Source organism: Pantherophis guttatus, chromosome 1, assembly GCF_059756535.1.
Source record: "Pantherophis guttatus breed Tessera chromosome 1, ASM5975653v1, whole genome shotgun sequence".
Classification (NCBI taxonomy): Eukaryota; Metazoa; Chordata; class Lepidosauria; order Squamata; family Colubridae; genus Pantherophis; species Pantherophis guttatus.
In genome coordinates, this window is record NC_142063.1 from 79,583,350 (window position 1) to 79,596,944 (window position 13,595).

At 38.4% G+C, this 13,595-nt stretch overlaps 1 protein-coding gene across 9 annotated transcripts in view; it reads left to right on the forward strand.

Annotated features, from left to right (window-relative positions):
- Positions 1-13,189, forward strand: part of LOC148116464 (uncharacterized) — a 45,716-nt gene extending 32,527 nt beyond the window's left edge. For 3 of the 9 annotated variants that reach the window (XR_015729548.1, XM_087876947.1, XM_087876935.1), the window contains one exon: positions 2,904-3,543. Coding sequence is in view for 4 of the 9 variants with exons in the window: in XM_087876947.1 (XP_087733073.1) it covers positions 2,904-3,010 (107 nt within the window). In the remaining 5 variants the exon portion in view is untranslated. Of the gene's footprint in view, positions 1-2,903; positions 3,544-11,794 lie in introns of those variants that run through there. The other 6 variants (XR_015729550.1, XR_015729549.1, XR_015729553.1 and 3 more) reach the window with 6 other exon arrangements.
- The last annotated feature ends 406 nt before the right edge of the window (positions 13,190-13,595 follow it).

The window sequence follows — 13,595 nt, forward strand, 5'->3', positions numbered from 1 at the left end:
CTGCACTTCACATAATGTTTATTCTGAAAGGGACTAGCAAAATGACTCTCTAAGTACGCTAGCATCATAACAAGCAGATTATGACAATCCATCAGCACAGGCAGGATTTAGCCCAGATGCAGTTAATGGAAAAAGTTGGGGGAGGGGACCCAAGACTGATACGTCTTCTATCTGAGCCAATAAATATTTATTTTACAATCTTTGCAGCAGTAAATCAGCATTAAGTACTGTAGCTTTCCAGTTGGTAAACCAAATGATGTCTTGAATTGGTCAACAAGCATTTTTTATAGTCATTCTCCTAGCTGATGGCAATCCTTTTCTACAAGTCATTATACTTTCTTTTTCATACATCTCCCTTTCTGTAGGTGTATCTCAACTGGGAATAAAAGCAAAATTACTTTATACGTGCTTCAGTTATTACAGAATATATCTATCTGAAGTTATGTTTGACTGCACTTGGCTGGAAAAGCTATAGCAGGAAATGGATCTGCGTCATTCTTTATAAGGCAACAGTCATTTATTTATCCTTCTGTGTGGGATATATGGTAGCTTGCTACAAGCTAAGGAAAGAACAAAAAAAAAAAGAATATGAGCAGCGAGGAAGAGCCGATATACACTGCTATATCGATTTGGCAAAATAGTGTTGTAATTGCAGTGCAAAAATATATAATTTTCTCTCCTCAACACCATAAAGATATCTACTGAACATCACAGATGTCTACAGATGGGCTGTTTGCCAGCTTAGTTGAATGGAGGTAACATTTTGCTTAAGGAATACCAACTCAGAAATTGGGTGTTTGATAACAAAAACAAAATACTACAAAAAGGAACTATAACTTTAGGACTGAATTTTCTTTATGCAGAGAAGAAACTTCCATCTTTTATTATCTTTGAGTAAGGTGAAGGGAAGAAACAGAGAAATAAGACTATAAATTTAGGTATCAGGCAAATCAGAGACATAACAGTTCAGACTTTGAGGAAGCTATTCAGTCCAACTAACAAAAATAATGTGGATGAGAGGGAATAAGAAAAAAGGAAATTCTAAAAAAAGCTCACATCTCTTTGATGCCCAATTATTATTCCAAGTTGTGGGCTGGATTTAGCCTTCAAGGAGACGGAGTTCACTTGAAATAGAAAGAAGCTTTAAGGTAGGAACAACCAAGCATTTCCTAAGCCTTATGTAATTATTGATAATGGGGTTATCTTAGTAAAGTGGTTATTTTTAAGGCTAATCGATTTTATTTTAGATTAGCTTGTTCATTCTAGACACACAACAACAAAATAGATTGTACAAATTATTGACTAGAATCTAATATTTAGAAATCAAATTACAGGGGTAAGGTTTGCCATTGGACTGTTAATTAACAGTTGGGGGATTGTTTGATTATTGAGGGTGGTAATGGTTATAATTCTTAATCCCTCTGTTTTAAAATAACTGTAGCCTCAGTGGCATTTCATCCATTTAAAAAGTAGGAACCCTTCTGTATGTCCATTAAAAAAAAAATTGGCAGGCTTATTTTGACCAAAAAAAGAGAGGTAGAAATCCCAAGTCACGTGACTCACATCTCTTCTTGTCCCGGCTTGGGATCTTTGTTTATATAAAATTCTAGCTACCATGGGTGGGAGATTGTCATGCTTTTCCTCTGGCATCTCAAGGTGAAGATACTGATGATGGAAGCAAAACGACAGGAAATCCCCACCTGAGATTGAGAAGAGCTGTTCTTCTATCAGAGTAGATCTTGCTAAACAAGCTAGTAAGAGCACAGAGTTGACTTAGTGTCAACTAAGATAAAGTGTTAATCATTTAAGACTGTGTTTTCAGAGAAAAGAAGGTTATGAAGCCAGAAGAATGGCCCGATATAAATTGCATTAATAGTCTGAGACTTGGCATATCTTTTGTTAAGGGAGCTAAAGGTAAACAACTCATGGCTAGAAGGTAGCTAGAGAAAATGACTCACTTCATTTCTCTCCAATAGAGAGTGCAGTTGGTTGTATTGTTTTGCCTTGTTTTTATGAATTACAACCCACCATGAGATGGATGAGGTTGGTTTATTTCTCTAACTGTTACTGTCCTCAGTTACCACTACATTTATATTTAATGAGGACCCAGAGTGTTGGGGGCAATATGCTGACCCTGTAAACCGCTTAGAGTGGGCTGTAAAGCACCATGAAGCGGTATATAAGTCTTAAGTGCTATTGATATTGCTATTGTTCTTGATTGTTTTGTTGAGTTTTTAACATACCCGCCCAGATTCATTGCTGCAAAGTGGGCAGCCATATAAATCGATTGAAATCACTAAAGTTCCTCTGAATAAAGGGAAGCTTATAAATCTTATGTATTAGACCAATAAGTTTCTCCCATGTTAGGACAAGCAGGCACACCGTATATTGCAATTCCCTGTTGTTATTAGCCTTATATCCTATGTGTTGACCGGATACCTTTTCCTTGGCCTCATATCTGGGTCCTCAAGAGGTATTGAAAAGAGCAGGCAAAATTCCAACATACCAAAAACAAAACAATCACAAGGAATTCCCCTGGAAATCAGACAGAGTCACCTCAACCCAAGTATCCTTGCAATAAGGGAATTGAGAAAACAAAAAAAGAAGTTATCTATTGACTGGAGGAAAGATTCTATAAACACTGTCAGAAAAGGTGAAGGATGGAATGGGCAGAAACAGCACCACTGCTCTTTGTATGAGATGCCAGAAGTTCTTACAAATCATCCCACATCAGATTTCTCAATGTACCTTTTCAACACAGGGATTGGTAGAGAAAGCTTCTGCTGGGCTATCCAACTGCTTGACGCAAATACTTGCAACACAATTACTGAAAAGGTCCTTGCTGCAAGGCCAAGCTGTTTTTAGTTGATTTTTCAGAAACGTGTTTTTTTCTCTCTCTCCAGCTATGCATAAGGTCATGGGAAGCATCATCGGACTTGCTCTAAAGAAGGCACAGCACCAGCATGATGACTGCATACAAAAAGAAGCACAGAGTTCTGAGATTTTCTAAGGAAGATTATTGGACACCAAATTAAGCAGACGACTAGTTTTATTCTGCAATCTACCCAGTCAAATTAACCAGCTAAATTGTCAACTTTTTCAGTTAAGGCAGCCGAAAACTATTATTTATCAGCTGCTGATACAATTTACCCCAACCTATACATGGGATCCTAGACATATTGAGAAGTAGAAGACCAGCTCAAGCTTGAGTCAGCCTTCCGTCCTTCTGAGGCCGGTAAAATGAGGACCCAGATTGTTGGAAGCAATATAATGACTCTGTAAACCGCATAGAGAGGGTTGTAAAGCACTGTGAAGCGGTATATAAGTCTAAGTGCTATTTCTATATTACATTTAGGGATTTTGTGTAAATTAGGCAACAAGTTACATTATCACTTCAGTACTTAGCATCTTCTCAGCAGCTCACTCTGATCTTCTGAGTATCATGCTACTATTGCTGCAACTCTTCCTGTCAGCTTCAATAGTATGTTTTACAACAACTGTAAAAATTGGATGTTCAGTTTAATAAAGATTAACAAAAGTTAACTGGTAATTTAGAAAACCTTAACAACCATTTCCCACAAACAAGATTCAACTCGGTAAATCATCTTCCTCATTACATAACATCAATGCATCAATATTTTTACCCACAGAAGTTGTTCCTTACCTTATTTATAGCCTGTTTAGAGTATTTAAAGTAAACCCTGAAGGGATATATGAAACTCATCAGAGCAGAAAATGGCAATTTGTGAGCTGCCATTGCGCAACACCTTGAATCAAGGTACTAAAAGCTGGTAGTAAAATGGTTGAATATAGGTAACAATATAAGCAAAAACATGAGAATGTACCTGCTTGGATTGAGCCTCATTCCCATATTTACTTTTGAAAAGTACTCCACGAGCCCAAATTACCAATTTCTTGAACAACTTTGGCTCTTCTTTGTATTTTGAAGAGATTTTAAGGGTGAATGTAACAATAGGAGACAACTACACAATTCACCTCTACCATCACTGCTCTTAAAATCATCCAAAAATGTATTCATCAGCCTTAAATCTGTCATTTCAGATGGAAGCGGGGGAGCATTGTTAAGGATGGGATTGGAAGCAATTTGCATCCAGACAACTTTCCATTCCCATTTCTACCCTTAATTTTCTAAACACATGCAGATACACAAACCCAAATAAAATGGGCCAAATGGAGCCATTGGATGATCTGAGAGGTCAGAAGGCTACCTTTGAGAGCCATCTAGTCCTCCCAACATGCTGTATCTCTGGATTAGAAAGATTCATCTGACTTTGCAGCTTAAGCAAGAAATCCTGGCTTCTATCCCCTGTCTTAACAATGCACCAAACTGACTCTCAATCTAGTTTATATAGCTTCAAAAGATAAATTTCAAGAGGATAGGTCTATCTGTGGGCGTCTGCCTGTAGATACAGCGAGCAGACCTCTTCTATACACTAGCAACAGGAGACAAGGGCTCTGTTGATATTTGTTTGTATGTTTTCAAGCTTATGATCCTAATTTAACATGTTTATTCTAATGTTTTCCAGGGAAATAATTTTTCCTAGCATTGCATGATGTTTGCTCCCATTACCTCCTAGCTATTAAGTATAAGGGAAAAGCATCACTGCCAATTTGGGAATGGGAGTGCCAAAGTTTGTTTTCTAAATATATACAGAAAGCCTGTTTTTCATCAATAACTCACCCCATTTCTGCAGTGATTGAAATTCCAATGTCCAGATATTGCACAGCACTATTTTCCCTTTCAGGATGGGTGATATTTTTTTATTTCCAGGCTAATCTTTCCTTACAAATCACAGGCCCTCCAGGTTCGTGTGTAAGTCTTCACTATTTCTTTTCTGACCGTAGTACAGTTGCTCCTATTGTTTGTGTTAACTAGCTAACCATGAATTAGATCTTTGGAGGGAACCTTTTGGTCAGTTCAGAACTCACATGTTGCTACTGTGTGTAGAGGAAGACTTTGAGAATCAAAGGGAAAGCTGGGAGACAGTTAAAAGAAACACTGACCGATTGGTCTGTCTTATGAGGAGCCCAACATTCCCCATGCTGGCTGTGGGTAAATGAAACATTATGAATGTCACCATAGAAATATAAAAATATATACAAGCACAGCATTGGGCTTTGGTGATAAAGGTTTAGATAACAAATGAGCTGATCATCTGGAAAGCTTCATACTCTATTATAGTGGCCACAAACAGAATTAACATCCTTCTTTCCAATTCACTACCAGCTAAACATCTTTCAGCTTTTAAATGCTATCACGCACTTTTCTACAGATGCTTCAGTGCAACTGCGCAAAGCAGCTCACGATTGTTTATTGCCCCATTTATTTTTCCAATTGACTGCCTCACATTCAATATTTTAAGCACCGCTTGATTCAGGTCGACTGCAAAACGTAATCAAATCTCTGGAAAAAAAAAAAGAAAAGAAAAGAAAAGAAAGAAAGGCTTGTACCGGTCAGATTGTCAAGACAGGAAAGCAGCTGTCCCCTTGAACGGAATGGATACGTGATGCAGGAATTGCTATGGAAACATCACCTGTACATTCGTAGCAGTACTAAAGTTATAAAGAAAGAACACACTTTAATAAACTGCTTTCAACATTTCCAAGAGCTGCCTCCATACGGTGTGCTAGAATGCATTGCAAACGCAGTAAGGGTAAGAAATTAACAAACAAAGCATTGTTTTCCACAATAACCAATCTAGTACCAGAAGATATCATGCTGTGGCAGGTAAATTGTTTCTGCTTTTAGCTGTGCTACTATAAATTAGAAAGCTTTTCCTTCAATATGGGGCAGGTAAGCACTCCGATTCGAATTAAATACTTCCAGTGGAGATCCCTTCATTTCCAAGAACACATTGTTCCACTCCCAAACAGCTCATATTTATAGGAGATTCCACTTAATTGTAAGGTAATGTCGAGATCCAATGTCACTCCAAAGCTCCTAGTTCTTCGGTATGGGAGAATTCTGTTCCATTTTCTACATGACAGCTTACAGATGTCTGAAGACTAAGCATAGCCATTGTTTTCACTTACAGTCAACAAGTCTTGGCTTCCCTGCATGATTATAATAAAATGTTGGATTATGTTTAATGAAAGCAACACAAAGCAAGAAGCTTAAAGGAAATAGGAAGGAAAAGCTGAGAGAGGATCAAATAAATCAAAAGAACCATTTATTCTGTTTGGACCAAACTAAGAAATACATTAATGGGCTGAAGCCTGAACAGTCTACCAGGGATGGCTCTCTTATTAATTGTTGCCCTCTAGCCTGATTAAAACGATGGTGGCTTTTCCTTCATCTTCATTTGCTCATTTAATTTCATCGTTCTATTTTCTCCTCCCTTAATTTCTCATAACCTAAACTTGTAGCAGTTTCCTCTTTGTATCACTGCCAATTAATCATATGAAATGGAAATTTGAAAATGGGAAATTGTGGAAAAACCTTAAGTATGGGAACATTGACTGGCTTTTGCAATGAGAATTCATCATCGCAGCATGTTGAATAACTTCATGTGTAAAGGAATAAAGTTTGAGAAGCTACTGGATAATCTGACATGGAGAAGGAGGAGAGGAAGAAGGAAGACTTCTTTTTCAACAAGAGGCATTTCCTTCACACACACACACACACAGTATCTGGAAATCTGTATCCTTGCAATCATGTTGCAAGTTACAGAAATCGTGAAGCAATGGTTTCCCCTATAATGCGCTATGGAACATAAAATTGACTTATTATTTACCGTATTTATTTGAAATTTTAAAATCCTGCTTTTATTACTTCGTAAGTAATTCAGACAGTGAATATACTTAATATTCCTTCCTAAGTCCTTCCTCTTTTTCTTTTCTTCACAACAACAACTGGTGGTGTGGGCTGGGCTGGGCTGGGAGAGAGTGACTGACCCACTCTGACTTAAACAAAGACAAGACACTCTGACTTTTATGCCTAAAATGGGACTATTATTTATTTGTTTGTTTATTTAAATTTATTAGCTGCCCTACTCCAATAGAGTTTGAACAATAGGGTGGGGAAAGTGTTGATATTTCTGCACATTGGTGTTAGGAAAAAACTCCTGAGAAATACTAAGAAAGCAAATAAATCGATCATGGGACTAATCAATTCAGAGTTCTTACCGAAGGTGCAAAACACCAGGCTCAAATCATCTTATTTTAGATACATTGTGAAAAGATTTAATTCTCCTGAGAAATCTATAATGCTGGGAAATGTGGAAGGAAAAAGAAAAAGAGTCTGCTAACATTAAGGCAGATGGATTCAATTACAGCAGTAATGGGATCACTGTTAGAAGAAAAACCACATTGGGAATAGATCATCTTGGAAAAAAATCTTATCTATGCAGTCACTAAAAGTCAACACCAACTTGATGGCACATACTATTATCATGCAAAGTGCAGAGTAAGATATAACAAGCAAAAGTAATGATCTATAAAACAAAAAGAAAAATAGCTAAACATATTTTATACCAACACCATGCAATATTTTATTTATTAGTTTGATTTTATTTTTATTAGTTTGATTTATATGCCGCCCTTCTCCGGAGACTCAGGGCGGCTTACAATGCTTTTAAGCAATAGCCTTCATACTTTTGTATATACCTGCTTAGTAGGGCTTTTGGGCCCCCCCTAAATGGTGTTCTATTTTATACAAAGTCAGCTTATTGCCCCCACAAACCGGGTCCTCATTTTACCTACCTCAGAAGGATGGAAGGCTGAGTCAACCTTGAGCCTGGTGAGAATTAAACTCACAGTAATTGCAGGCAGCTGGCAGCTAAATACTACTTTAACAGTAGTTTAGTCCACTGCACCACCAGGCTCTTACATATGCTTTTATACATCTCTCCATATGCTTTTATCCTTACAAACCTGCATGATTATAATAAATGTAATAAATAAATCCCACTATATGAATACACCTTTTGCCTTTTGCTTTTTAAACATCTCATTTTTCTTTCTTTTTCTTTTCTTTTTTTTTAAGATCTCATCAATTCTATCCAACACAACTTTCTTGTTTCTTGTTTTTTCCCTTCTGCTCAGTTCATTCATTCTTGACCCAATCTCCTCTATATCTTAACACTTCTTAAATATGCCATTCCCATGGCGTTTAACTTACTCATATGTTTCTCCTGACACATCCAATCTTCACTTCTATATAACCAAATAGCTTCTCCATCTTCTTTCTTTTGCTTCCTTTCATTGGCTTCCACTTTCAAATCATTCTGTTGGAAAGTTAATCTGTATTCTAATACCTTTTCAGATAGTACACATTCTGTCGATTCTCTTCCTGCATTCTGCTTTCTTGTTTTCCCACTTCTTTCCCTTCATGTCCATTTCTCCAAAATCCATGCTTGACCTTACAAAATAACTGTTTGCGCAACATTCATAATCTTTCATCATCCTTATTTCCTTGGCTAATGCTCTGTATACATACACACACACACACATACAGTGGTGGGTTCAGCCCGGTTCAGCCGAGCCAGTAGCGGTGACGATATGATGTCACCGAACCAGTTCTGGCCCCCCGCCCCCACCCACCCACCCACGTTATTCTTACCTTTTATTTGGCCCCCACCCCCAATCTATTACTGCCTCCTGAGTCCCAGCTGATGGCTAGAGGGAAAAAAACTGTTTAAACTCTTGCCCCGGGGCTTCAAAGGGCCGCCCTACAGCTGATCAGTGTTAAAAGAAAACAAATGGGTAGACCAGTGCCTGCAAAAATAAATGGGTAGATCAGTACAGCTCTGCAAGTAGTTAAAAGCTTGGTAGACCAGTACCTCTGCTAAATCCTAAATAATTGTCACATGACCATCAAGCCACGGCCACAAAATAAGCCACACCCACAGAACCGGTAGTAAAAAAATTTAGAACCCACCCCTGCATACATACAACCCATAACAAGCTCATCAGACACCGCTCTTATTAATTCTTGAACCCTCAAATAAACCTATAATTTTTCAGTATTATTTTGCCTATTCTCAACCATTCATACATGTAAACTCTGAAAATAATTTTGTCTTAGAATCACATTCAGAATAATGCAATACCAGTAAGTTTGGCAGGCAATCAAAACTTAGTTTTGCCCCTTACAAAGCTATGATGGTTTTTTGCAAGCTTGGATTTTTACTAGATAATATCACTCTAGTCTGCTCTCATCCCACCAACTAAGATGCATGCTGTGTATTGACACACATTCGGAATGCGGGGAAAAAAACCAGGAATACAATATGGCTCATAGTACTAGAGGAAATAAAAGCCAGGTGACCTGTCTACTTAGTTGGTCTATTAAGTGCTGAGAGGCAATATCAAGTTTCTTGCTCTTCTCTATGAGGATTCTCTTTAAATCAGATCCAGACAAGGCATCCCTTCAAACAGAGGGCAATCCTTTGACAACCAATATATGGATGATTCAACATTTTAGCCATTTCATTCTATCCCATTCTTCCATTTTTCAATGTTTTGGAAGAGTTTTTCCTGCCTCCCAAACCCTCCTCAACATTTCTTGGGTTTTGGCAGTCAAAGCAGGGACAGTGGTTGCTGTCTCTCTCTCTCTCTCTGTCTATTCTGTGCTTCAATCAAGATGCTTGGCTCAGTGAGCTGCTAAACTGTTCCGTAAATCAACAAATGCCCAATTAGTACATTCCATGCCATCATTGTCTAGTATCTGAACTCCAAAATGTCATCTGAATGGAGAAATAAATTCAGGTTTTCCCACTGTTGCCTAGACCTTCACAGAGTATGCTTCCTACATTGGCACAACAAAGTTGACAATGGAATGAAGGTGAATATACATGTCCCAGGATAATGTTGCAGGATCCAATCTGGGTCAGTCACCAGGACCAGAGGTTTACTCTTCCGAGCTTTCGGACTCATACTGGAAATCATCCTCAGGAAACCTGGTAATCTATGGAGATTCTCAGTCATCCAGGTCATGGTTGTCCCAAAGGTGCTTTTTCAAGAGGCTTGGTTTTTCTTTGAAGATGTTTTGTTTCTCATCCAAGAAGCTTCTTCGGATCAGATGTACATCAGCTGAAGAAGCTTCTTGGATGAGAAGTGAAACATCTTCAAAGAAAAACTGGAAAGTCTAGTTGCGTCTTGAAAAAACACCTTTGGGACAACTATGACCTGGATGACTGAGAAACTCCTTAGACATTTAGTTATGCACTCAGAGCTGAAGAAGCTTTTTGGATGAGAAGCAAAACAGCTTCAAAGAAAAACCAGAAAATCCAGTTGTCTCTTGAAAAAGCAAGTGTCTCTCTAATGGAGCGTGTGCTTTGGACTATTCTGTGTGTGGTATTTATATGGTGCCTGTTGTGTGTGGTTTTTAGATGTTGTTTGTGTTGATGGCTGGATATTAAGTCATTGGCTGTTGTTTCCTTATGCTGCCAAGGCCTCGCCTCTTAAGTACTTGATAAGCTGGTGATAAATCAACAATCCCTTTGACTGACAAGGGATTTTCCAGGCTTCAATCACTTTCCTGGCTCTTTTTGTGCCTGCTCATCCAACAATCTTAATAGCTGCAAAATTGAATGTATGTCCTTGTTTATTGCAATGTGAAGCTACCAATGAGTTTGGGTTTCCTTGTCTGACCGCTTGCTTGTATTCTTGCAGTCTGATGGTTAGCTTCCTCACTGTGTGTCCTATATAGTCACAGGGGCAATACATGCAGGGGATTTACATTGGAATTATTTCAATTTACATTGGATTTACACTGGAAGTATCTCCCACCTCCAAATGATCTTTACAATGCCTAATTTGTCCTCATATGGTAGCGCTCTGGTTGGTGCATTCTATTGCTTCCAAAATGTTTTTGATGTATGACAGGGTGTGCCAGGGTCTTGTACCTTGTTTCTTCCTTTCCCTCCCTAATGTAATCTACTGGACAACAGCCAATGACTTAATAGCCAGCCATCAACACCCCAACTGACATCTAAAAACCACACACAACAAGCACCATAAAAATACCACACATAGAATATCCCAAAGCACAGAGAGAAGTTCCCTAAGAATGAGCTCCAGCATAAGTCTGAAGGCTCAGAAGACTAAATCTTTGGTCCCGGTGATTGACCCAGATTGGATCCTTGACAGTGGAATGTTCTACCTAATGAGGATCTTGGGTTCTGAATGAAATGGCTGCCTCTTTCTTGCAATTAGGATTTTAAAAATCACTCTTGCAAAGGCTCCCGAGCCTTGCCAACTGTAAGAACAAGAGTATGCTAGTCTGAACTGTAACCTTCCATTCAGAGAGATGGGTCCCTTTTTCCCCATAGAGACATGTTAGTCTTTTGAGCTGCAAGACTAACCTGGATTATTAATAGCTATCATAAGGAATGATTCAGATGCAGGTTGCATATAATTCAGTGTTCTTCTCATATTGTGAAAGAACACAGTGTCTGCTGCTTTCACTCCCACCTTCAGTTTTTGTATTCTCCCAGGCTCTTTGTTTTTGTCATGGGCAGAACTGCTGAATCATTTCTCAGCCAAGATGGAAATCACTGTTGGGATGAATTGCTCTGAATGGTCAGGATGGCCAGAAAAGAATATCCAGAATATTCACTTGTTGTGTTTCTCAGTTGAAGTATGGCAATTCACTCCTGTTCTACAAAAATCACAGAAGAAAATCTCCTGCAAAGTACACAGCTTCCTCCTGCAAGAGAAACAACTGTTGAAACAAACAAATTCATCTATTGTGAGCTGAGTTGTTATAGCACAAGCTAGTGATTTCAGTTGTATATGCATTCTTAACACTCTTCTCTTTGTTCTTATTCAGATTCATGCTGAACTGTCACATAGGAGGATGGATGTGAATATATTTGTACACCTTTCTTTTAGTTTCATCCTAAGCAGGAGGCCATCCTTAAAAGAAGAGCTTGATGAACTCAGTCAGAAGTGATTTTAGTAGCCAAAATAAAGCACAATAGACAACATGTCTTTTGAATTAGTTTCTATTTGCTTGTAAGAGAAATTTCAGATGTAGATTGGCTGTGTTAATAGCCAAATCAGTAGTGGGTTCTACTTACCATCGCTACCAGTTCGGAATTGGGAGCGCTCATGCACGGCACTTCTACGTGTGCACAGAGCATCCATGATGATATCCGGGTGGGTGGGCAGAGCCTCCCACAGCCACCACTACTGATTTGCCCAAATCGGGGCCAACCAGTAAAAACCCACCACTGAGCCAAATGACAATTTACAGAGGTCTCCTCACATGTTTATATTTGCATGTGGGCAAAATAAGTCATATTTGCCCAGCACTTACTCTTCTTCGGTCTATTCAAAATTGCCAGTGAAGCTGATCCCCATCTTATCAATTATCTTTTGTCAGTGTTATTGCTTTTATGCAGTGGGACAACCAGTTTGGTCTAGTGGTTTAGAAACCAGGAGACTCTGAGCTCAAGTCTCACCTAAGCCATGAAAGTCAGCTGGGTGACTCTCTTTCTCAGCCCAACTCATCTCACAAGGTGGTGGTTGTGGGGTAAATAGGAGGAGGAAGGATTATTATATATGTTTGCTGCCTTGATTGTTTATAAAAAATAATAATGGTGGGATATAAATAAATCAATAAAAACTAAAAGAAATTACTCCCAGATATCTTAGAGTCAAGAATAATAGAGCTGAAAAGGATTCTAATGGTCATTGTGACCTATCTCATTGCAATCCATGCACATCTGGAATTTGGAATATAAAATTCACAATAAAGTCCTGAAGTACCTTTCTGCATATATCATGAGCAGCACACAATACCATTCTCCATCTTTTTTTCAGAGCCAGTACTCCTGCTTCAGAAGAAGGAAAATTATTATAAACCCAGCTGACAATTAAAAGCATACCAAGGAGAGTAAACCAAACTTGCTGAAGGAACAAAATGTACTGAGATCCATATACCCAATTTTTTTTTCTGCCAACACAGTTCAAACAACTGCACCCACAATAGAAACAAAAGGCTGAGAGCAACATGACTTTATAAACAGTGTTGCCTATTAATCATTTGTAAACGACAGGAGTTCTAAAGAAGTGCTGAAATTCTAATGTTGCATGAATGTGACTCAAGCCTGTATTATTCAGTCGTTTTATTATATTTTTAATGTACAAAGTACTTTCCCATTTTGTTGGTAATCTGTATACCAGTAAAACTGAGGTGTCATGCTTCAAGGATTATATTACACTTCCAGGAGATCAAATCTATCTTTCTGTCTCTCTGTCTATAAACATTTGCTTGAAGTCTCAGTAACTGAAATGTCTTTGCAATGACATTTTCTTCCTTATTCCTTTCAGCGACACTGTTTTCATCCTCAGAAAGGTTGTCTTTAACTCAGAGGGTGGCAAATACACAATGGGCATCCTTGCTGCAGTTTTGCTCTTTGCACAATATACCCCATTAAGTCTTTGTAACCTACATAGGATAGGATAGGAAAGCAGAGCAGAGCAGAGCAGAGCTATAGTTTAGTTCTGGGGAAGAATCAAGATATTTTGGTGTAGTTATTGTTTCATTTTATTTAGGCTTCAGAGGAGATCACTGTCATCTACTGCTACCTTCCCCTCCTCAGATACACCAGTAGTAGCCAAATCTC